The 26,233-nt window shown below is 39.8% G+C and overlaps 1 protein-coding gene across 1 annotated transcript; it reads right to left on the minus strand.

The window, feature by feature from the left end:
• Window positions 1–9,388: 9,388 nt before the first annotated feature.
• ripor1 (RHO family interacting cell polarization regulator 1) lies at window positions 9,389–24,589 on the minus strand. The gene is made up of 24 exons (XM_079567519.1): window positions 24,349–24,589; window positions 20,453–20,567; window positions 20,225–20,377; window positions 19,185–19,263; window positions 18,649–18,672; window positions 18,512–18,565; window positions 18,265–18,414; window positions 17,260–17,323; window positions 17,035–17,078; window positions 16,721–16,846; window positions 16,404–16,552; window positions 16,203–16,335; window positions 14,924–15,046; window positions 14,563–14,759; window positions 13,708–14,302; window positions 12,717–12,844; window positions 12,520–12,640; window positions 12,061–12,196; window positions 11,650–11,811; window positions 11,416–11,571; window positions 10,535–10,731; window positions 10,234–10,317; window positions 10,064–10,154; window positions 9,389–9,983 (listed from the first exon to the last, which is right to left on the minus strand). Exons 1-24 carry the CDS (start codon window positions 24,365–24,367, stop codon window positions 9,886–9,888), a joined length of 3,198 nt encoding a protein of 1,065 aa, XP_079423645.1. The 5' UTR covers window positions 24,368–24,589; the 3' UTR covers window positions 9,389–9,885.
• Between the last annotated feature and the right edge of the window lie 1,644 nt (window positions 24,590–26,233).

Genomic DNA, 26,233 nt, shown 5'->3' on the forward strand with positions numbered 1-26,233 from the left:
CTGTACGTCCAAGCTGAGAAACAAAACAAATCTGCACGAAGGGCCAGTGCCACTGTCAATGTAGAGACATGCCCGTCGCTGGTGATGGAGACTTCATACAGCCTTCCGACCAATCTGTAAGGACATCTAGTCTAGAATAATAGATGAACGCATACTAGTGAATATGTAAACCTTTGCCCACCACTCTACTCTAAGATAGATAAAAGATCGCTACATTTTCAAATCCACAAAGAAATTCTCGTATTTCTCGCAAACCCTCGGTGTTAACGGTGAATTGAGTTGTCACTGATCTCCCAGGTTGATCAGATATAAACCTGCCCATTTACAGTTCACAACTACATCATTAATTAATAATAACAATACATCAAACTTGTATAGCTTTCTGGCACATGCTGGTCTATGCTGGTTTGGTGGTGGTTTCTTTTGGCACGTGCTGGACCTTGCTGATCTTTGCTGACAGACACCAGGAAGACCATCATACACTGGCATGGACCAGCACCAAACCATCATAAACCAGCTGGGTGAAGAGAGAGAGAGAGAGAGAGAGAGAGAGAGAGAGAGAGAGAGAGAGAGAGAGAGAGAGAGAGAGAGAGACAAAGGCCCAACCTGGCACAGGATGCATTGCCTTAGCTGCAATCATCTTGTATTTTTGTACCTGTCCAATAAATGAATAAATAGCCAGCTAGTTTGAGAAAAAACATTTATATGTAACTAGTATAACTGCACACAGCAGTGCACATATAGGCAAAACCCCATTCAGCTGTTTAATCTGTGACAAACATTTTACAAATCCCTCAAACCTCAACTCACCAATTAAAAATGGTCAAAAGCTAAAATGAGAGAGGGGAAAAAATCATCTTAAAAACTAAAACAAAATGGAGCCTTTGTTATGTTTAAAAAACAAAAGACCAAAAGGAAAATATTTGCCTGTTGTTTCTTTAGCCCCTGAAGCCTTTTTAGTGGAAGACATTATTTCAAAGGCCTATTCTATCAAACGTAATGGTACTAATTGTAATTGAATAGGCAGACCCTTCAGAAAAGCGCAGTTGTAACCTCATGCTGGTCTGGCACCACACATGGCCTAATCTGTTAATTGAAATGGGATCTGTAGATAAGGTGGCACACTGACACCTCCCTGACCCAACTTCCTGTCTGTCACCCATCTTTGTAAAGAATCCACTGAGGGACTGGTGTGGGAATTTTAATTATTTCATTGTTAGATTTGAAGTTCAATCCACAGCAGGCCAATGAGCATGAAAAGAAGTACATCCTTTGGTCGTCTTTTGCTTGTCCAGGGCCTGGTCCACATCGGGTGAAGTGTCAGCCTCAGATCCTTCCTCGGGGAGGTGTTCAAGGCGTGTCCCACTGTCGGAGGAGGTCCTGGGGGAACGTCTGGGGTCCCTCGGAGGAGCAGGAGAAAGTGTAAGTGCAAAGCAATGTCCGAGTGAATTAACTGTAAACAAATAAGCTACCCTTAATTAAAACAGAAACATTTTCAAATCAATAACTGGGGGCTATGATGAGTCCTCTTCTTAGAGCGCTGTTTGTGCAAGATGTATCTTCCAAACTTTATATGTTCAAAAGTCTCAGTAGAAGTTAAATACCAAATGTGTGTTTAAAGTCTCAGCTTGAGCATAGACTCATCCGTCACACGTCTTTAGTTCATTACAAAGGATGATTAAAATTAATTAATAAGCTGGGTTACCATCACCTCCTCTCTGAGAGAAACGCATTGACCCGAGTCAGTTTATCACTCACACTCACACGTACATATCCACACAAACAAGACAAACAGCAGCTGTTCATTAGAGAGGTGTTAGTACAATAACACCATCCTCCATTAAAAACAATTACTTTAAACTCACTTCCATTGCCTTTAAGAGAAGGCCACTGGCTAAGAACTTATTAACAATTATTTCCAAAGGTTACTGCATTTTAAATAGACTGAAAAATATATATTGTAAAGTCTTTGGTTTCAAGTAAGCCACTTCTGACCTCACTGTTTCATGACATTTATGTGATTGTGAAGAAACTGTTGGGGTTTATTATACCACATTTCTTTGTCAGTACCACAACAGAACTGGACAAAGTCTAGTCCATAGTGGTTTAAATTAGCTTATATTACCAGGGACACTGTAGAGGTCAATTAGACAAAGAATACATCCTGAAGATCAGCCGGCAGGAAATCCAGTTTCTCAAATTGAGGTACCAGTATGTGTATACCTGGTGGTACTTTGGCTTCTCTAGGTGGTTCTGCTTTAGTGATGCATTGAAGGGATTTCTGGTTTAGACATGGTTTATGTGCAGACACAATTTTAGACTCTTTTCAGACCTGGTTTAGTCCTAATTTGGTCTCATCCTAGGCCTGAAGGTGTTCAGAAGATCAGTTGTTTTATGAGCTGCTTGGTGTGAAAAGTTTGAGAATCACTGACGTAATGCATGGGTCATCTTCACATAATCCAGATCTTTCCTTGCACAAATGAATTACTTAAGTTTTATGGTTGGATTATCCCTTAGTACACTTCATTCAACTTCACTTGTCAAATCTTTGTTTACATAAACTAAACAATTCCATTAAACCTGTGATGAGTAAAGCATATGACAGCAGTCTTTGGGATCTAAAAATTGATACCTTCCTCGTCTGAACGGCCCAGTTTTTTGTGGCTCTGCTAATGAAGCTTAATTCGGTGTTTGCGCTCCGACACTGTCAGGAGGGCAACATACGAGCCTCTGTTGTGAATGTTGGAGCTGGAGCAGAGCCGCTCAGGCACACTCTGATTTAATTCAATGTGTCTGTGTGCTGATCCATACACTCCTTTAATTGTAAGCGTGAGGTAAATCAAGTGGACGAGAAATTCTTAGCAACTCAACAGGAACAACTTATGGCAACAACACAAAGAACGTGGAAGACGACATCCACATGTGGGGGTTGATAATCATCAAGTGGTGAAGGTAAAAGCAGCAAAAAAGCCTATTCTCAAAATGTGGATCTCTCACAATCAGTTTTTACTTGTATTTGTTTCACTGCACACACATTTAGGCACCATTTTGAACCATTACTATAATAACAACTGTGGCTCCGGCGATGAAGAGATCTTGGCGGTTTGAATCTCGTGCTGACAAATGTCCATAACCCATGCCCATGTGAATGTAAGGATGGAGCGTAAAGATACCAGTACCTTTGCTTTTACTACCCAACCAGATCAACCAAAGCAAGTCTTGCATCGTAGTGATCTCCCTCAATGCTCTGAACCCAACTCTGTCCACATATTAAGATCGAGTATTGCTTTTGACTGATGCAAGTGGCAATTTTCTGCTCACTTGTCTTATGACTGTGTTCACTGAGGTGACTGTCTAATTACAAATCTGTCACTATAAAACGGTTGAGTAAAAGTTTGTAATTACGTGTCTCTGTTTTGAATTTGCTGCAGTGGATGTGTGTGGAATCTCAATTTCAACACTTCAGAAACACTCAGTACATAGACATGATTTTTACAAATTTTGTTTATAAGCAAAGTGCACTATAAAAACATATAATAAATAATGTACAAAACAATGTACAAAAATCATCACTCATTTTGTTTAAAAATAACAGCTGCGTTGGAGAGGTCGTGCGTAATGCTCGTATCATGTGAAAAATGGCATCTCCCGCACACTGTATATCTTGCATCAAGTGTAGTATTCTGATTCTAATTAATCTTCTGTTTTTGGAAGCCCGTGTCCTAGCCATCATTATTTTGGGGAGATTTTGATTGATGTGTTGTTGCTGCACCATTTGACCTATTTTTCTTCTTTTAAGCTAAGGCAACGTAGTGTTGTATTTGAAAAAGGCTCACACACAGTGGAGGTGAAAATGAGAGCATCTGTTGCCAGTTTGCACCCCCTCCTCTCTCTCCTCACTCTCGTATCGGCATCAAAACAAAGACTGGACCCATTTCAAAAACAAGGCCAATAGAGAAAACAAAATCTGTTCAGTATGACAAATTATAGTAAAAGACACAAACAATCTATTATATATACCAATGTATTGATATTTCTTTTTGTTTCTTAAAATGCATATAGTTTTCCTCTTTATTTATCCAGGCTTGGGACCAGCCCAAAATTTAAATCGTCTCCTAAGCATTATAAGGTTCTATCTGACATTTTTGTCAAAATTGAGTTATTCAGATATTTTGGTTCCTAGACCCATTCTGTAAACATTTCGGCGGCAGTAAGATGAAGGAGGGCACTGATGGGCAGGTCTTATTAGAGATGAGTTAGTTGGACTATTTCAAGTTGAAAGTGGAAAGGAAACTTGACTCCCAAATTTGATTTGGAAGCATTTCCTTCAGTTTTGGAGTTTCAAGTAGTGGTACAGGACAAAGTCAATTTAGTTGTTAGATCATTCCTGAATCACTCTAAGCATGTCAGTGTTTTGTTCAATAGTGGCCAGGTTTACACGTTTCTGTAAGCACTGAACACCTTGTACTTCTGCGCCATTGCGATTGACGGCGGAATTGCGGGAAGCGAATGCAGAAATTGCATAAACTGTTCAAATTGCATAAATTGCTTAATTTGCATAATCGAATTTGCATAAACTGGTAAAATGCATAAAATGTCATGTTGCATAAACTGTATAAACTGCATAAAGTGGTAAAATGCATGAATGGGTTAATTTGCATAAATTATGTAAATTGCATAAACTTCATAAATCCTAAATGGCATAAACTCTTAAGTTGAATAAACGCTTTAAAATGCATTAACTGGTTAAATCCCATTAAGTGGTTACTTTGCATAAATTGTTAATATTGCATAAACTTTTATATTCCATAAACTGGTCAAACTGTTGAAATGGCCTCAGTGCTTGATTGGCAGAAGCTGCACAAATGGCTGAAAGTCCTGGAGTCTCCCCATTGGCTGGATTCCCCCATACACACCAATGCAAAAATGTCAAACTCTCGTATAAAAAAACTGGAAAACTGCAGAATGCCAATTTTTTCTCAAAACCCACAAGTTGCATAAGCTGAACATGCACAAAGTGCAGAAATTGCATAAAATGCAGAAAAAAGTGCAGAAAAGCATGGATTTGCGGCAGCCCCATTATAAGTCAATGGGAAAAATCTCCGACATTTTGGCCGATTGTGGAAAAACCGTAAATTGCAGAAGTCCCAAAAGTAATAGCACCCTTCTCCTCAACATGCGGAACATTTTGATGCATAACTTGCATAAATTGCACAAAGCATGAAGGTGCTGAAAGCTCTAGAAAATCGGGAAAAAGATGGAAGAGGAATAATAATAAAGAACATGAAAACCAATAATTGACTGCGGAAGAATTCCGCAGTCAATCAATAACTGTGGACAGTGTATTTTACAGGTTAAAATCCCCATTGGTTTATTGTTATGGAAAGCACCAGGAATCTCAGAAATCTTAGCAGTTCTGACGACACAATCCTGAACTCTATTGAGGCTTTAAGACAAGTTTCAAACAACAAGGCAGAAAAGTGGCCTGCCTGTCTGTGACTGTCTGCGCCGCTGTCAGAGAGAATATTCCTCCTGGTTACTGAAGCAGACACACACCTTTAAATCTGTCACAAGTGCGTGTCACATGTACTGTACTGCAGCCACAGTTTCATAAAGTGCAAATTTCATTTTAGTGGCTGTGTTCTGGTGAGAACATCATTTACACTTCATTAACTCGGAGTGTGTGGGGAGACTGGCACAAAACGACACTTAGGACTTACCAGACTTAGAGTGTGGGTGCCTCCTTTTGTAACGTCATGCACTGCAGTTTATCTGGAGATTATTGCTGTGTCTTTGCACATGTTTCACCGTTCTGTGTAAAGGGTCACAGAGATCAAAGGAAATTCACAATTAAAAATGTTAATAACACATTTTGTAACCGTCTAATCTCAAAACTAGAAGTACTCACTTTAGCTGGGTCTTACACTGGGGTTTGAACATCTAAATTGATCCTAATGCTACATTGATCAGAGCATCTGAGTTCACTTTAATCCACATTGATTAGAGGAAGATGATGTACAGGGGTCCTCAGTGTTCTTTATATATTTCTCATCGTAAAAAACTTGTGAATTTAGGGTACAATGTAATTAATGCATTACAAAACAGAATTGATTGCAAAAACACAATGGATTAATTTGAACGTATGTCCAATGATTTATCCATTGAGTAACAAAGAGCAAAATAGCTCTTTAGGGTCTGAAAAGTAATCTTTTTTTTCTGCATGCACCACTTTTTTATGCTCTTTTGATGAACTTTCTTTCTTCAGATCCCCGCATAAGGGACATGTCATTTGAGGTAAAACTGCTTTTACATTTTTCCCCTGAAATAAAGTATATAAAAAGCTTCATGAAGAGCTACGGCAGTGAGTAATTGTGCTTGTGACAGAAGAGGTGCAGGTTGTAGTCTGTGTGTGATGTTGTATCGACCAGCCGCTCAGACAGAGGGGTGACACTGTGACCTGACACTGGAGCTAATCGAAAACTAATTCTCTCGCCCAATCATCATCTGCAGCTGTCTTTATCATCATTCTGTCACGTTGTACAGCTCGGATCTCGATCCAACAGCTATTATTTACCTAAAATGACACGCTATAGTCAGGGAACATGTCAAATGTGAAGGCAGTTAAACATCAGGTCTCCTATATCTCTTATATTCAGGGTGAACCATCTTGATGACTACACGCAACACAGTGCATCTCACAACGGGCATTTTGAGAGCTTATTCCTTACAATCCCCCCTTTCCGTCTGACTGCCAGTCCTGGAAAAGGCTTTAAAAACTCAAATGTTAATATTGTGCAACTCCTAAAGGTAAATTTGGCTCAACAGATTTGTACATTTCTTTAAATCAATAGGGACATTATTTATTGACTTAAACTTTAAATCAGTAGTTACATGCGTGCACTGAAGATCATTGCAGATATTTTTTCCCCCCAGACTTTGTGAACTCTCAAGTCAATTCGAGGTGACAAATGGTGACATCCATCTTTGTAAACATCCAATCATAAACCCTGTGTCTGTCAGGCCACAGTTTGACCCCTGCACATGCTCCAGGGGGATTGTGGGTAAAAGTCTTTGTGCCCGGAGAGCGCGGAGTGATTATGATGTCAATAAGTGTGTTGATTCAGTCGCAAAGTGGGCTGTCCTCAGAAGAAGGAGAGGTATTGGGAGGCAGTGAAGCGTTACAGGCAGAGAAAGCTGTAATCAGATCACTGTCGAGCGAACAATGAACAGTCAAAACGATGAGCAGAGATTACAGGTAAAACCCTCGACACAAAACAGCACGCCACAGACTACATTCATTATAAATGTACTCTGCTCTGACGGTGCTGTATAAACGTAAATAATATTTAATATCCTAAGAGTTAATCACACACACCCTTCCTGCTGCCACCTTTTCCATTTATCCGGGCTTAGAACTGGCTTGGAAGCTTTAGAGCACGGATGTTGAGACTAAATACAGGTGAATAAATATGTTAAACAACAGAAGTATTTATTCTTTTTGGTGGCGTGATGCTGATGTTGGACGCAGATCTTTGTCCAAGTCCTGGTCATCTGTTGTGCTGCCAATAGACGCTTCACTTCCATTACTTGAGGTTTGGAGTAATTGGCTCAACAACAAAACAAAAAAATCTATAGACTTTTCATCAGCACGAGAGAGAGGCCTTCTGGCTTTTGATGGATTTCAGCAGAAATTGTTTTACCTTCAAAAGCATGTGTCAATTTGGAACTCAGGTTCAATTTATGGCGCCACGGCCGGCGAGAAAAGAGGAACAAAAGCCAGCAATGGTGTGGCCCACTGATGAGAGCAAATAAAATAATCAAAATCAAACTTTAACATATTTTAGGAAGTGAGCATGCATTATTGTGAGTGCAGTTACAGCTTTGCAGTGTATAAAGAGGCGCACAGTCTGCTGGAATGGTGCTACCTTTTGGACACAGCTGCTAAAAATAAAGCTCTTGAGGTCACATTCAGATTATTGGCTTGTATCAAAATCACTGAACGAATATAATATTATAATAAATATTCTTTCAACACCCTTAAAGGAACAGGCCACCGTTTTTAAATACTGAGATATGTTCTTAGCTTACTGTGATATGTTCTGAGCTTAGACGAGTTGATACGTACCTGTCTAGTCTTTGTGTGTGCGCTCAGTCATGCAAATAGACCAAAGATGCTGTTAGCTGTTAGCATTTAGCCTCTCCTCCTATGGGGCCACACAGAGGTGAAGTTAAATACGGTTACGTGAGTAGTTACACGAACCGAGTCTATTTACACAAAATGAAAGAAAATCAACATGTTTAATTTTGTGTAACATTACTTGGATTGTGTAACTACTCACGTAACTTTATCCAAATAGGGAAAACATGGACGAGCTTGGTCGCTTGGCCCCTTAGAGGAGAGGAGGAGAGGCGAAATGCTAACAACATCTTTGGTCTTTTTGCCTGATTGAGTGCATGCACAAAGACCTGACAGGTACGCATCAACTCGTGTAAGCTCAGGTAAGAACAGATCTCAGTATTTAGAGCTGTAACTGTTGATATTCAGTCTTTCATGGTGACATGAAGCTCTTACGGGAAAATTAAGCTCTCTTTTGAAACACAGTGATGTTAAACAAGAAATAGGCGACTAATCCAACTTCACTGGCATAAGGCTTAGTCGGCGGTTTCGTTTAGCTTTAATTTTGAAAAATAGATGTTTTGGAAATAACTTCATCATAGAATGTGATTCGTAAACCATGAAGAAAAGCATACAGAACTCCCAATTGATGTACATTTAGATCCCAGTTCCTTTTCAAACACTTGCAGACAGTGCCATGTCTCTCAGAACTCTTGAGTGTCCCACTATAGGGCTGCTCTGTTTTATTAAAATGTTTTGCTCATAAAATGCACTCAGCACTCACTATATTTACAAAGGCATTTTACTATATCAATGTTTATAGTTTTACAGCAGTGAGCACTTTTGATTGGATAAAAGAATACATCTTTCAGACCTTTGACTTCTGTGAACGGTTTCTTCTTGCGTGGAATGTGAGTTTAACCAGTAGCTTTATTAGCTGCCAACTCTGTTGCTGTTTGTGCGTCCAACCACAAGCTGGCACTGCACTCCACAAGACTGCAGGCAGTTCACAAACGTGCATAATGTGAGTAATGTTATTTGTAATGTTTTAACAATAAACCCACGTGCATATTTCTAAAACGTATTCAATTACAGTTGCAAATCATTTGTATTTGTGGTAATTGTGGTGCATTCTGATAAGTGACTGCGTGTGTTGACTGTAAAGACATGAATATAACTTGCTGCTAAATATCTACACTCTAAATTAAAGGATAAAGTGTTGATTCAAATCCATGAGCACAAAGCATTCTGAAACATGTTTATTTATTAGAGCATAATCCAAATATAATCAATACTATAAAAAATAATGAACCTTTTTACATTAAAACACCAAACCCCAGTGTTAAAACCTGCTTAGATCTGTCAAAGATCATTGTAGCAGCGGAGCCGACAGTAGTTAATGTACAACAAAATGATATCACAGTGTAAAATGGGTGATAGCAATTATATAACTGCTTATATACTTTAAATACTTACATTTTGGCACATAATAGCGTTACACATTTAACTTCAAGAGGCCAGTGTTGCAGCAACAAGGTATTGTATTGGCACTTATGCTTTAAATGTGCAAAAGGATAAATATATTATACATAATTTAATAGCATTAGATAAAATGACAGAACTCAATAGAAAACCGTTTTGTTACAGCACTGGCCATTGAGCTTTTTGGGTTTTGTGCGGCCAAGCTCTGACGTGAACAGACCAGGAAACAAGAAGCTTCAATTCAAGCAGCTCCACATCTACATTGCATTGTTTGTGTGTGTCTAAATTTAGAAGGCAGTGCTGGTCATACTTCCAGGGGCAAAGAGTCTTGGTATGCTGTCTTGTGACGTCTCAACATGTCTGAGGGCCATCTTCCCCTCTTCACCTGGAAAGAAATAAAACCACCATTTTCAAACAATTTCATCTCACATCTGCATTTATCCTCATGCCCATGGCTATAATTACCCAGTACAAGTAAACATTGTTTGGCAGCGTCTCTGACATCATCTTTGTCTGTTTGGCATAGATACACCAACTGCTCAATGCTTTCTTTAGCCTGGAAAATACATAATGAGTCAAATAAACCTAATACTGTACATGACTACACGCACAGAAATGTATTTGAATCAATGTACCTTTAAACAGGCCAGAGCTTTGCATCCGCAGATTCTCGTTGCAACATTCTCGTCTTCCAGCAGCTCCAGACAGTTGACCAAGGCCTAACAGCAGAGTAATCACACCATTGATTATACTGTGCCTCCAACTGTGCACAGTTCAAAACACCGACATACACACGGCTCTATTGATTTATTTCATGGCTATCTAAAAGTAATTTTAATGTAGTATATATTAAAATGCAGCGTTGAAAAGATAAAGAAATGTATTTGTCTGCTATTCCTGATGTTTAGTGCAAGGTATAGCAACGTCTCCTTTCACCTGTTCTCTTAGTTTGGGTTGTGTGGTGAGGCCCCTGAGCACAGAGCTGGCTGAAGCGGACACTTTTCCTCGCGGGTCTTTCAACAGCTTGGCCACAGCATGAATCCCCTGTTTCTTCAGGCTGCATTTCACGGGGTTTCGCAGCACTTTGACGATCACGTCTTGGTTAAGTGATACTAGGCTTTGCACCAGCCACACTAAAAAAAAAACGGTATCACAAAAACAGGAGTAGTCATTTTGAGTTAAATGATGTAAATCCTTGTACTGACTAAAGACCAGTCACTTACAATACACTTGTTCTTAATTTCTAACTATTATTCCGTTTCAGTTTCACAGACACTATCGGCAGAGTTTATGCAGGTAGACGCTGGTCAAATTCAAGGCTTTTACCAACAATTTAATGCCCAGATACAAAACATTTAATGCCACATTAGCAAACCTTCAATTACACAGAGGAATGAAAGGAATTCTGGATATCTAAAAGGTAAAATGGACACAGCGGGAACTTTCGGGCACAAAAAAAAAATGTGAATCTGTGTTTTGGATTATAATTATGATCATATATATTTGAGGAACTTTTGGAGAAATTGAAGGCTAAACAATGTCAGTATCTTCAAAGCAATTTAGATTTACCGTAATTTTAAACCCCTGTTGCACAAAATGTACAGTACCTCACATCCCTTGTTATTCTTGTATGCGTGTGTTGTAAATGTGGCTTCTGGTCAACCCTGTTTTATCTTCTGATATAATGTTTATAATGGATTCTGTATTCATTGTATGTCATGCATCTTTTTATTTGCTTATGGCAATGATAAACCAACTACTGCTACTACCAATAGTTGTAAATTGACACCGGATGATTACATGTGTAATGGGTGTACCTTCCTCTGCCAGCTCAGAAATATGTGTCTCCATATCGCTCACGCCATTGGCCTCCAGGTAGTCCCACCACTGAAACAACGTTAGGGTCACATCTTTGGTTGAGTCTCGTCGAAGCAGTTTCTGATCAAGAGCCTGCTCAGCCAGAGACAGAAACACTGCACAGACCCAAAGACTGCAGTTAATGACTGAGCTTTGACAAAACTATGCAGTATACATTATGAGAAAGATTTTACCTGTGTCGGCCATGTTGGAAACCTTCTCAGGCAGGATACTGGAGTAAACAGCAGACAATGTGCTCAGGAAGGCATCAACAGAGACGTTATACACAGAGCCCTGTTGGACACATTTCTGCCAGAGACAGACAGCACCCTGGATAGGGCCCAGCTGAGGGATGACTGTGAAGTGAATAGGATAAAAAGCTTAGATAAAACACTGAACAATGTTATTTTAGTAAAGCATGACAATACTGTCATCTGTTTTTACAGTATGACTCTCTTCTTTAGTTGGTATTTATAGCAACTACAAAAAAACTAAGCAATTTCATTACTTTAACTTTTTGCCCACTAATACAGGTATTACATCAAAGCAATGTACTCTGGCAGAATCAAATTTGTAAAAAATATCTTTGAAAATATCAGGCTCACCCTCATTTGGCTGTTTGAAGCACTTTGGATTCTTTTTAACAACACGTCTTATCATTTTGAAAACTTGAGCTTCCCGCAACAATCGGTCTAAGGCATACATCTCCCTGCAGCGCAAAGGACCGAACATGCCAAGACACTGCGGAAATGGGAAATGTAAAAAAAAAACATCCGTCAATACACACTGCACTTCTGAATTGAAGAAGTTGTCTCGGACACTCGGATTACAAACACTGGAACTCCTCAGGGCTGTGTACTTTCCCCCTGGCTCTTCTCCCTGTACATGAACTGCTTTGCCTCCAGTCACCAGTGCTTATAGTGTAAAGTTTTTAAAATGTAATATTTAGTTAGTTATGAGTTATGTTTTATGTTATGTTTCGACCCCAAAAAAATCCTTGTTGTGAAGTTACTGACAAATGTGGGGAAAAATAAACAAACATATCAATTTTATGAATACTTTACCAGCAGCTGTGCACTACAGTATTTCAGATGAGCCTCCAGACTTCGGTCCAAACTACTGCAGCCTGTGGTCAGCGAGGCAGTGAGAGAGGCAGGACTGTCCCAGTCTCTCTTTGGCAAAGACCTGAATACAAAATATACAAAAAGAACATGTCTGTATTCTAAGATGCTTGCTCTATTTGTGGTACTAAGATGTTTACCTTTCATTATTGCTCTTCCTCTCTCCATCATCATCTTCACAGTCAGACATGTTCAGGAAATCAAAGCTGCCCAAAGCTGTTTCCACACTGAGGCTGACTAGACTGGGCGAACGGCTGTGTTCTCCACCCTACATATTTTAGAAGACATTTACTGAATTAAAAAAAGTCTACAGGAGGGAGGTCCAAACCTTTTTTCACCGAGTGCCACATATTGAAGCGGGTGTGGCACAGAGGGCCACAATCATTGTAGTAAACATTCAACTAGGTGAATTTAAATGATTTTAATCACGTGGCCACACTTCTATTAGGCTTGGAACCTTTTTGCCAGCTCTGTCTCACACTAAAATGTTATTGAGGTTATAATCATGTAGAAAAATAGTAGCTCTGCACATCTAATTAGGTGACAGGTGCTTAAGAGAGGTGGATACTTACCTTGAAAAATCAGGAAAAGCTCCCACACACTGTCTCACTCTTTTTCTGGCTTTTATTGCAACATTTCGGTCACACTGAAATGTTGCATTAAAAGCCAGAGAAAAAAAAAGAGTGAGACAGTGTGTGGGAGCTGTTCTGTATTATTCAAGTTGAATATGATCATGTAGAAGAAATATTAAACTTTCAGGAAAAAGTCCCATCTCTGATCAGCAAGAAGCATAAGGGCCAACACTGGTCTAAATTGGTCTAAGGGACACATTTGCCCCTGGCCTGCAATTTGGAAACCCTGACTGGATTTCTGCTTTTAAATGGCTGAAGAGGGACCCCTACTGCTCATAATTAGAAGTGCAAAAGGAAAAAGATTAATTTAATTGACAGCCATCATTAGGATGAACAAAATATATTCAATTGTGTTCTCTTGTGTTTATATTTGCTGTGATAGTTTAGACAGTTCAATTAGCCTTAATGCCAAGCATTGTTACTCTTAAACCTATTTCATAAAATATATATAATGATAACATATAATGATGACAATGATCATTTAAGTGCATTTTCTTACTTCCATTGTTGTCTGAAGTAGCTTCAACTCTTGCTCCAGCAGCTGTAACTCCGGGAACTGCCCTCTGTAGTCATCAATAGAGGACACCACAGCCCCCAACGCCTCGCCCAAAGCCTGTGCCAGCTCACTGTCTACAGCCTCATCCCCATCATTTGACAAAACATCTGCAGCCACTGTTTCTGCAGCGTCCTCCTCCACTGCCACCCAATGGGCTCTATAGGTCACATCCCCTCCCTCTGAGGCACTTTCACCGGGCATATCTTTCAAGTCATTTGAAGTGGTGGCGGCTACAGGAAGAGAAGGCTCAATGTGGGACTCCTGTGTGAGACTTGTAGCTTCAGTACTTGATGTATTTTTGGGCAGTTCAGGAGTTGTCATGGGCATCTCCACTTTGACATCCGTGACAGAAATCTCGGAGTGTGTGGATGTTTCCTCAGTGGGCTCACAAATGGGTTTGCTGGACAGCAGCCCACCGTCAACGCTGCCTTCGCTGATGTGGCTGAGAGATCTGGAGTAGTTTCGACTGTTGGTCAGGGAAGCTTCCATTGGCGCTTCGGGAGCATGCTTCTCTTCAGCACCAGAATTTACAGTCTGCCTGTAAACGCAAGACAAATTGTTATTATTTTTCTTTCTTTCTTTCTTTCTTTCTTTCTTTCTTTCTTTCTTTCTTTCTTTCTTTCTTTCTTTCTTTCTTTCTTTCTTTCTTTCTTTCTTTCTTTCTTTCTTTCTTTCTTTCTTTCTTTCTCTTTCTTTCTTTCTTTCGTATGATCAGTATCAATCATCCAGTTCAAATCCACACCAGTCTGGCACCATAGAAAACTGCATCAAATTAATTATGATTGCCTAAACAATTACCTGCTGCTCTCTGCTAGTGGTTCGGATGAGAGTGGGTCCTCACTGATGATGCTTATGTTATATGAGGAATTGGAGGTGGCAGGCACAGAGTCCTCGGTGCACAGTGAGAGGTTGGACTGGAGTGAAGATTTCCGTCTCCTGACCGACTGGAGGTCTGGCGTCCTGGAAACTTTAGGTTTAGTGTCTTCATGCAGCTTCTGAAAAGTAAAATGTGTGTACTTTAGGGAAACTCTTAAAGGTAACCCAGTAATTAGAACAATGACAAGTGAATAAATTCATCTCAATCCAAGTGTGGTATAAACAATTAACTGTAAGCTTTGTTGTACACTACAATACGCCACGATATGTATTGTTGACTTGCCGTGTGATGCACTGAGAGCTTAGCGCTGGATGGAAGCTGAGGACTGGAGGAATCGTCAGACGACTCAGAAGAGTTTGACCAGGCTCTTCCATTGTCCATCTCTTCATGCCGTCGCAGCATGTTCTGAACAAAAAGAAAGACAAAAACATTAAACTGATCGACTATCTGTTTACTTAAAAATGACTCAATTGCTTTGACAGCTACATTGTTGCAGTATGGGAAGTGCACAGGCAGAGGGTATTTTTACCACCATAGAATAAAGCAAAGGGAATTAGAAGGGCAATGGATCTAAAGAGGACCACCAAACTATCCAAAGCTATTAGAACATCATAAATGCTAAAGGTTTGAAATGTGGCATCGCAGCTTTCTTGGTTGAAGAGATTTTGACTCACAAAGGACAATGTAAGTGAAAATGTCTTGGAATGTTCAGATGCCTTCTTTTAAAGCAGTACTAAGCAACTCATTCCCCTAGAGGCCATAAGCGCCACTGCAGGTATTGCAGCATGTTGCTAATTTTTCCTCATTAATTATCCGTGAGAGTAAATACTACGCTGATAGAAAAGACAAAGGGAGAGAGGGATATTGTACATCCAATTACACAATGGAAATCATTTTTTTTCACTCAATCTTGGCTGTAATATACTGTTTAAGTGGCGCTAGCCCGCAGTTAGCTTTGCCCGTTAGCCTGTTAGCTTCTTCTTTGTGATTCTATTAGTGTGTATTGGGGCCTCTGACACGTAGGCAGAGATGTTGCAGGTGTGGTTTTCAGGCCAGAGACACCAGGCGGAGATGACCCCCAATCATCCCATTAACACTTAATTATTTGATTTATTAAGGTAAACAAATTACTTAGTACTGCTTTAAACCTACACACTATATCTAGACATATCTTGCTGCTCTTCTGTTCTACCAGACTTACGGCCATTGGCAGTCTTGCTGGTGAGCTGTCACTACAGGAGCAGCTGTGACTAAGTGTGACTTTGAAAATGTCCAGAAGTGGCCAGTGCTGTCGACTGGTCAGACTCCGAGGCAGAGACTGAGGCAAAAACAGTGGCCCCGGATGGAAGAAAAGGCAACAGTCAGAGGAAGCATCTCCAGTACCACAAGCGCTTTAAATAACTTTTGTCAAATTGATGTCACAAACAAAAAGATGTCACAGTTTAGGGCTTGGAATATGGACAAGACATACAGTATAGTCTTGTGTAAAACAATAATTTGTAAGATACCGTAATAGAAAATGTCAGACAGAGATAAGAAATGTGGAATTCTGATGACTTACATAAAAAGCTTGTTCGCGTAACGATGGAGTATCAGGAGGACTCTGGTTGAAGATGGTGGAAAACCTCTTTGTGACGGATGGAGCTTTGTTTACACTGCTTGACAATGACACCTGTTCGTCTTTATCAAATGGGCTAAAGCAAAAAGATCATATTAGTAAACACAATTCTGTGTACCAGAATCTACCTGCTCTGAGACTCACTTCCAAGTTATTTCAAGGTTTAATTTAATCGTCCCGAGGTCATTAATGTCCACAGCTACGGTCTGGGGTAAAGCAGCAAACAGGTCTTTGGTCTCGCATGAAACACTGCCCACAACAACATGATTGGCCAAGCTCTTCAGCTCGGTGACCTGTAGTAAAAGATGCAATTAGTAATCTCTTTATATTTTTTATATTAAATATACAAACACATACACACCATTTTAACATTCTGAACTACCAAAAAACCCTCCATACCCACATGAGACAAAGTTTAATATTAACTTTAAAAATGCATTGCCAGTAAAAAAGCTGCTGACCTTAACAGAGAGAAATTCATTGATGAGTGGCTGAAAAACCATGTCCTCGCTATCCCACACCTGTCCAGAGTTTACTTCCATCTTGCCTCGTAGTTTCCACCGCTGCCGACCATACTTCATAAAAATCTACAGCCAAAACACATACCGTATTAGTAAATTCATGTTAAAATGATTTTTATACCTTGGGGTTAGGGCTGCACAACACATCGCAACACATCAGCTCTGAAGTCCTTAGCACCACCAACTATTATTAAAAACACCTTTTTTGCCCTATTCAGAGTGTATTTATGGAGACACATGAGAGAGCATCTCACCTCATATTGGTCACCAGCACACAGTCTTGCAAATCCGGCCAGACCTAGATAAGATACGCAACTCATACGGTTTAGCTACAACTGCCATGAAATCACATAAGAATTTACAGGACAATATACTGGAATGTAGCTCCACTAAGAAATATCTGATATACAAGTACATATGTACATATACATTTCAAAGATTGGGATCATACAAATTTTAAATATTTGCTTTTTTCTCACCTTTCATTTTTATATGAAACTCTCCAAGGTGGTTTTCCAAATCACTTTCCAGTACACACATGTTCTATGGAAATAAGAAAATCAGAAGAAGCAATACTTTACAGCACAGTAAAAACTTCGTAATAGGATGTTAATGACTTGGGAACTAGGGATAACGACAATTTTAGGTACTGGTCATTTAGAGCAGGAGAAGGGAACCTCAGGCCAGAGGCCACCATGACATTTTTCATATTTAATACAGTATAGATAAGGTTTATGTAATTTTACGTGACGTATAGCGCAGCATTGACTGACTTGATTGACAGGTGCTGCATCATGGCGACCGCTAAGAAAAAGAAGGGATTTTGAATGCTGCGTATTCCAGGAAAAATGGACAAATGATTTCTTCTTTGTCAAAGTGAAAGGCTAGCCAGTGTGCCTAGTACGTGGCGAGGGGCTAGCAGTGATGAAGAAGGCAAATGTCCAGCGGCATTACGCCTCAAAACATGATGAACTCCAAGAGTTGAAAGCGCAGTTTAAATAAAATGAATGCTCTTTGTTTGAGTGCCCTGCAAGTAACTTTCACAAGATTGACCCAAACTTGGAAAACCAGCTTCGAGAAGCATTATCATCACTGCCAGCTGACGTCAGATGCCTCAACAAAGATAAACAATTCCAGCCATCACATTATGTGGGTCTGACATGCAAAGAAATGATGATCCTCCATACTATCTACTACATCAATGTTGTATGACCTCCAGTACGTATGTTAAGGCCCTTGGAGTACAGTATAAAAATGCATTTGGCCTTTGATGTGGAAAAGGTTCCCCATCCCTGATTTAGAGGCTTTGGGCTGAGTTAGGGCTATGATAATCGTATTGCCATGAATTGAAGTGTCCTGTTTCCATGAGAAATAAAGGTACCAGACAATCCCATCCTGTTGTAGCACTGTTCCAATGCTATTCCCGTGTTTTAAAGTAAAGTGCTAGGACTGAATGAGACCTCATGCTTTGTGGTGATACTTACCTCTGTGTACTCTTTGTAACCTTTATTGGCCTCTGCTAGACTCTCCTTCGCTTCCTTACTGCTCGGTGAAACCATGAATGCCTTCACCATTTTATTGGCACCATCCCGCAATCTCCTTTGCAAGCAATAGGCTTCATATAGCTCTTCAACCTAGACAAAAACAATAGGGTGGAGTAATCCGGTAGTGCTACATTTAGTCACAATGGTATGTACTTTCATATTTCATTATTTAAATTGTGTTTCTTACTTTGCTGAGGTGAAACTCCAATCGTCGAACCAGTCTCTCTGTCACTTTCACTTGCTGCAGAAAAAATCAGTATCAGTTACTAAACAAGTAGATCCATTGTGAGGCTATTTTTCTGGTCAGTTATTAGACAACCTTACCTTGTCCAGATCGTAGAGAAAGCCCTGAAGAGATAAAACATAAAATAATGTTATTAAAAAAAAATTGTAAGGGTTCCTTTACATAACAAACAAGTAAGCAATAATACATTTTAGAAAACAATCGCTGTTAGATGTTCATAAAGGAATGAAACAGCAACAGGACAATGTGCAATGAAGCACACTTTGGTGAATGGTTGACTTTTTAAAACCCATTCTCCGTTTCAGTCAAAAGATAGTCTTGTTTATCCTGCAGATTTTTTCACCCATGAAGGGTCCACTCCAAAATAATGCCTGAGTTTTAGCATTAACTAAAGGGAGGTACAACATTGATAAGGACAAACCTTTCACCTGAATGTGAGTGTGAGAGTTTACCCATAAGCTGCTTCACACCACACTCTAAAAGGAAACGTTGTGATACATAATATAAACACAAAAGATAAAAAAGAAAAACTTTTCACAAAATGTCATTTATTGAGTATGTTGGATTAACTAATTCATTTATACTGTAATTACTCAAATACAGTAGATGTATTTACCAGTCGAGAATTTCTTTTAGATGTCCTCATCTCTCTGCTGAGGCTGTCCAAGTCCATCTGATGGACATGAAGGTAGGAGCTGCACAGAAAATGTCACATCATTCAAAATCATTAAACTGATTATCTTTAATGAAACCATTTCGTGGGCAAAGACAAGAGATTTACAATCTCTCCATCCCAATGAATAAGCACGTATATACAGGGGCGGATGTAGGAGAAAAAAAAAATCACATGGTGGCAAGCAGGGTCAGGGATAATTTCAACACATTCTACTACTCTAATGTTTGTAGCGGGGGTACACAAGTTTAGCTTGAGCCGCCCAAAATTATATATAAATAGCAGCATTGTCGTATTTTTTTTTTTACTTTTGGAAAAAAAAACATCATCTTGGGGGCCACATGAATTGACACCTGGCTCCTTGTTTAACTATAAAGTTGTTGTAGTTCTTTGTCCTGTCAAAAAAGTACTGAGAGTGAGCCTCTGTAAGCACCCAAGTAGCTTCTCGAGCAGATGTGAGACATCATATCCCTCTAGATCCGCACCTGGGTATATACGTCGTAAGCGCTTAAAATAAAATAAAATAAACTGTGTGGTAAAGTCAATTCTAGAGCAGTCGACTTTTACCACACAGTCTGCATTGAGGTTAAGGTGTATTTTATAAATCCGCTGTGGCGAAATGTGGGAGCAGTGGGGACCCATCTTCAGATGTGGAGCCAGGCTAATGGTCAGTATCACCTGGCTGGAGGATATTGTACATGTTTTTAGGAAACCGGAGTACCTGGAGGAAACCTACACAGACACGGGGGCACATGCAAACTCCACTCAGAAAGGCCCCGTCTTGGTGGGAATCAAACCTGGGACCTTCTAGCTGTGGAAGGCACTAACTAAGGCACTAACCTTCCGCTGCACTAACCGCTGTGCTATCGTGCAGCCTATTATACATAGACGAGTGCACCATCATGAACAGTTGAGGAAAATGATTGTCCAGAGTCAAACATAGTTAGTTGAGATGCCATAGTCAGCTGTGACTTTGCACTTACTGCAGGCCTTTCTTCAGAGCCTCATAGACCTCATCAGTCCGTTCTGGCTGAGGGAGTCTGAGCGCTGGGTTGGATTTGGACGACATAGTGAACATCCTACTAGCTTTGCTTGGCTTTCGTCTTAGACCGGGCGTGGTGTACACTGACAGGGGCCTGAAACAGACACTGTGTTAATGGATGGGGAAAAACTCCAACCAAATAACAATAGAATAATATATATTTAAATACCGAGACTTGTCATAGGTGTTGACTCCAGTGAAGCTCTGGCTCCTAGTGACAGACTTGAGCGCTCTGGCAGGGCGCATAGACAGTGACATGGTGGACAGGGTTCTGGAGGGGCCGCCTGTAGAAACACACAGGTCATAAAAGTGACTGAAGACTAAAACACAATACTGTAAGTCAGGCAAACATTAAATCTCTAGTCACTGGCAAAACCTTTCACATAATCACATGGACAGTAGTGTGGAGCACATCCACATCAGGTCTTGCCAAGTTGTCAGCATTTTTACAGACAAATAATCTGCTAACATTGCACAGACTGACCTCAAACTGCTGCCTAGGCAAAGTTATTCAAACCGGTGTCTAATCTAACTATCTCAAGTAAAGTACAATTTAATTGTAGTTCTAAAAATATAGGATAAAAGTATATTATGTTTAATGCTGACATTTTTATTGAAGAACAAAAAACAAATAAAAGGTACTTCACTTGGTGCTTGACTTACACTCGTGCTTTCTCACCAGGATTAACAGTGAAATACATAGAGTAGAAAACTGCATAAAAAGGCTATTGAGGCAGTGATAATCTTTTGACAGCTAATTCAGTGCTTTTGACTCAGAATTGGGACTATACAGTTTCCTGTATCCTTTTCCCTTAAACAGCTGGTTGCAGAAACACCAACACCCACTCCACGAGAGAGGAAACAACTCTACAGGAAGTTAGATGCAACTTGCTCTTTGGGCAGGAAATTGAACAAAAGAGATAGTCCTGGGGCAGCAGTCATTTGGCACCGAGGGGTGACTCGTGTTAAAGTATAGCAATACCTTACAAAAAGCACAAACCCCCTGTACTCATATAAATGTGTGTGTGACACGTAGGGCAGTGTTCTTGTGTTCCTACTCGAGCTTGGTCTTTTAATTGTACAAAAGTTCAAATAAATATAAAGCTAAGTAAAGAATACAAAATGTAATAAACAATATGTACAGTGTATACACTTTTTAAGCACTGGCCTTGTTTCTGCCCTCCTTTTCTGCCTTAATCTTTACCCATCTTTTGTTTATTTTTGTTCATTGGGTCAGTAGGCTATGCAGGCACAGCCCAAAAATGGGAAGAGATCTAAATGGTCTGGCATTGCACCTTCCCCGGACATTAAAATTTAAACTTGTTTAATAGTAATAAAAAAAGTCTGATAAAAAGTTTTAGTAGAGTTCTATCCAGAAGTAGAGGTTAAATTACATGAACAACTGAAAATACATTATATCCCACAAGAAACAATGTTCTGTCTTTGATTTTTAAGTACTAACCTTCAAATGGCTTTGTAAATGTCCGGTAAAAAAGGGGCAATGGCAGACGGCACATTTCTCCATCTGTCCCAGAATTGTTATGTCCTGGGACGCCTGTCAGACCAGCGCAGGGTCCAGTCCAGCATAATGATAACTGCCCCATCACTTTACACTGCCATTGGTGCTGCTCCACAAAGAGGCCTGCAGCAGCTCTACTGTATGTGCTCATGTGACTTCATTGTCTGTGCGTGTTCATTCCCAGACAGTTCTGGAAAATACTCGGAATCCAAACAAACAGACGCAAATGCTCATCGTATATCTAAGAACAGAGTTTGTAAATAACCGTATAAATACCATAAAACAAACATTCTGGAGTGAAACAGTAGCTGCACCAGCATCCTTCAAACCCTTACATCACTGGAATGATGGTTTGGCTAAAAGGGGTCACATCTCCAACACAGCACACAAGCTCATACAAATATGTGAGGCCCCCATTGACAATACAGTCAGTGGGTCACGCTGCATCTTGTTTAGATACATTCACTTTGCACATGTTGCGCTGTTATAGCTGAAGCCACAGCAGCTTTGAGATTGAGGTGGGGCGCATGATTGACAATGGCCAAAGACCCTGGCCCTGACTGTTTTATCAACAAGTGGGATGAAATTTAGTTTTGTCATCTTTATCTCTTCAGGCTTAAATTGCAGTTAGAATTACACAGTAAACCAGAACTTTGCTTATTGAAAGTTGTGAATTATGCATATAAACTAGAAATGCATTAGGGAAGTTAGGAATGAGTTTAAACCACAACTTAAATCCAAAACATTCAATCATATCAATTTATTCCGAACAATTTTTAACAGAGCCGTTTCCTTGAACAGGGGGATGATGACGGAGCATCAGACGGGAATCCACGTACAGATGACCAAAGGATTGAACCCACAATCCCCTTAGTGCGAGTCTTAACCAATCTTTGTCTGTCTTTGGTGTTATGTAAACATCCACTGTGTGTTCAATGGACAATGGTCATTTGACAGTTCGCTTAAATGCAGCTCCATTCCCATGACGTCATTGTTTTTCTAAAGATGTCACTGATGGAGGAAGACGACCTTAGCGTTTCCTCAAATGACACTATTGCGATTCAGTTACTACTGTGCTCTGGAGTCAATGAATGTTCTTCATTTCAGAAGCATCAAAGCACATTCCTTCATTTGTGCATTGAGTATTTCAGGTAAGCCACACATTTATTGCAAAGGGAGGAGAGGAGAAGCTCTTCCTGGTGACTAGTCTGAACCACATTGTGATTGCAATGAAAAGTGAAAGACTTCTACCCATATAGCATCATGTCCTGTGTCTCACAAGATGAAGGGGGGGACACACCTGCCATTGACAACCGTTCTGCTGAAATACAATACAGAGCTAGGGTGTATGCACAGAAAAAACATTTGTCATACCAAACAGATGAAGAGAAGATACTGTATATACAACCCACCAAAAATGAGTTGAAATGATTAAATGTACTATAGTCAGGTTTGTGCCAGTCTTCCAATAAAACTAAAGTGACCATTGTTTGTTACAGATAAGATAATATTGTTGGAGTAGAAATAATTAGCCCATAGAAACAATACACAATCGACTGACTGTGTTTATATTAACAAAGATCAATTTCTGCGCAGTGCACCGGTTTCAGAGTTTTCGGGCCGTGGGGCTCAGGCTTTGATAGAGAAAAGTCCGAAGGGAGTGACTTCCCGACAAAATTGCACGACCAGGAAAAAGTGTCTGACTAAGCTGAATCAAAGAGACAATTGGAAAATGTGTGTATCCTTACAGGAATAACGATTTGGTACATTCATTATCCTGGACCTGGACATTCTGCAAGTCACATGTCAGGACGCTTTTTATTCAGCAGGGCCTGAAAATGACCAATTCTTTATCCTTATGCAACAGTATGTCTCGCATTCGTGTTTTTACTAAGGCCTTTTGGTGGAGGAATACAGGACAAAAAGACATAACATTTAGTCTCATTTTCAGTTCCTGAGTCTCTGTATTGACATGTTTCAGTTGTAGATCAGATTGTTCAGTCAATGTCACATCTGTCCCACTCTTTGTGATGGTGAGCCAAATGACTGTACATAACAGAGATCAAGTACCTAATGAAGTTCTTTAAAACTACTTGAATATTGTCAAGTAATCAATTCAGAAACAAATTTTGGTTAGTAGTTTATACGTTCCTGGGCTGATTTTAGATATAAAAAGTCTTGTATCATCATGTTAGGAAAAGCATGTCATTCTTCAGTCTTTTATGCAAATGTCAATGTTTCATTGTGAGCTTGTGAAAAGAGTTGAACCTTTTTATAAACATAAATCACAAAACTGATCACAATCGCAGTGTTTATCAGAAAACCCCAAGGTATTTTCCCTCAAAGTCATGCAGCTCTGGTAGTTGCTGAAGGTGCGGCATTGCTTAACTTCCCAGGCCCACTACTGTGTTCTTATCTGCTAGAAAGTAATACACAGCAACACCACTTACAGCTTAGTTAAAACATCCCAAATATTTAACTGAGATTTTGCAAGAGCTTGCATTGGCATAAATCAGTGCTGTTCAGGAGGAAATATAACCACATACCTTTGCTTCCACTGTACATGGCTGCGGCGGTGTATTGCAAAAATTCACCAACGAATCCTGATTTACTTCCCCAATTTCCTCTCAAGTTTAGCTTTACCAGTCTATCTTCTAACTAACTCAAGATCAAACATATTACACATTTAAAGAGATGGGTCGAATCTGGCTTCTCACTCATCTCTCCTACAGCAGGTTGCTCAGTGCTGGCCCCTAACCCAGTGCTACCACACACAGATAAGTAACTTACAGTGGGCTGAAGGAAACGGGAAAGCCACCCCCCTCATCTTCCATGGGTTTTCCTGCCCCTCCTTCTTCCTGTTACATCAACATATTGTTTATGGCCTACCACACACACATACATGTTTGAGTTGTATTTAAAGAAACGTTCAAAAGGCCTAGTATTATCATTGCCAATATTTTCTTCCAGCAGTATGTATAGACAGTGGAACAATATATGGTCACACTGGTTGAGGTGTAAGATTTGTTCATTTGTATTGTAAAAAAAATGGTGTGTTGTAATGTATGTGGTGAGTTTTATTTGTTTCGAAAATTCCAAACAAATAATGCATGATGGATTTTTAATCTCTAACAAGTGAGCGTGGATTTACAACGATATAAACTAAAAGTAACTTTGCAACGTTGAAGTCAGAATGATTTAACTTTAATCAGAATTTAAAATCGTTGGAAACCCTGGAAATGCTTCAAAGTAGGACAATGTCTTGGCTCTTCGGTCAAAATATGATAGTACTTCTTTATTCTGGTGCTAGACTCAAATTAGAAAGGTAAGAATCTTGAAACTGCATAAAAGAAACACTTGTATAGTGGCTGGTGAAAGCCAAACTGTTTTTATCAAGTGAATCAGTCTGGCCCAGTGCTCACAGTTTATTGAAGAATGAGCGGACAGTCTTTCTAAGGTCCTGAATTGGTTTGTGTGGACCCCTGTGAAGTTGGGACTTTCCTGATAATCTCCAGCTGGCCAATAAGCAGCTTAACTGTCATTGGAGTGCACCGGGCTAATGACCGCCGGACAGTCCAGCCAATATGCTTCAGAGGAGCACCCTCAATTCTGTCACATACAGTACCTCTGCAGTCAGTTTGGGTTGAAGTACTTTGTGTTTACAGAATATGGTACGATCTAGTGTTTGCCTGTGTCTGTGCTTACTGATTACTGAAGCCACTGCTTTTTAAATAGCACCTAAAGTCAACTTAAGCCATAACTACATTTAGCTTCTAAGTCAGATGTACTTACATAAATAAAATGCAAGAGATAGCATCCCCAAAATATGCATTCAAGCAAAATTACATAATTCAATTCTAGAAATACTTCACTGCATGCAATGAATACTGAATATGTCATTCAAACTATATGTCATATGTATATTGTCCTGCTGCTTGTGTGCTGCCGGCCTGCTGTAATTCTGCCTGTGTGTTATTGTTCATGGTGTTGATGACACACTGTTTAGTGCCTGTGCTGAGAGTCGTAAAGTTGTGTGTAAGATCATATTGACAAATTGTTTAACTATTTTTAAGAAGACTATTAATGATTGTTGTTGTTGTGTATTGTTTTCCAATGCTGCTGGCAATCTACACCTTGTGCATTGTCCCTCTTCAAATAAACTAATAAAATAAAAATAATTTGCACTCTTCTACAATATCCAGTTGGTGTACATAGGCAAAGTACATAGGCCACAATCTGTGGTGGTGAACTGAGAGCTGAGTCGTCTGCCTGAGCGACTGACAGAAATAATGCTGACAAAAAAGCACCTGGACTCCAACAATCGCTTCTGCTATTGACTCCACACAATAACATTATCTGTGAAAGATATTGTGTGGCAATTATATACCTTTAATGGCATTATCAATCACTCACTCCGGGATGCAGTAAAAG

The sequence above is a fragment of the Gobius niger genome (assembly GCF_951799975.1).
Source record: "Gobius niger genome assembly, chromosome: 12".
Classification (NCBI taxonomy): Eukaryota; Metazoa; Chordata; class Actinopteri; order Gobiiformes; family Gobiidae; genus Gobius; species Gobius niger.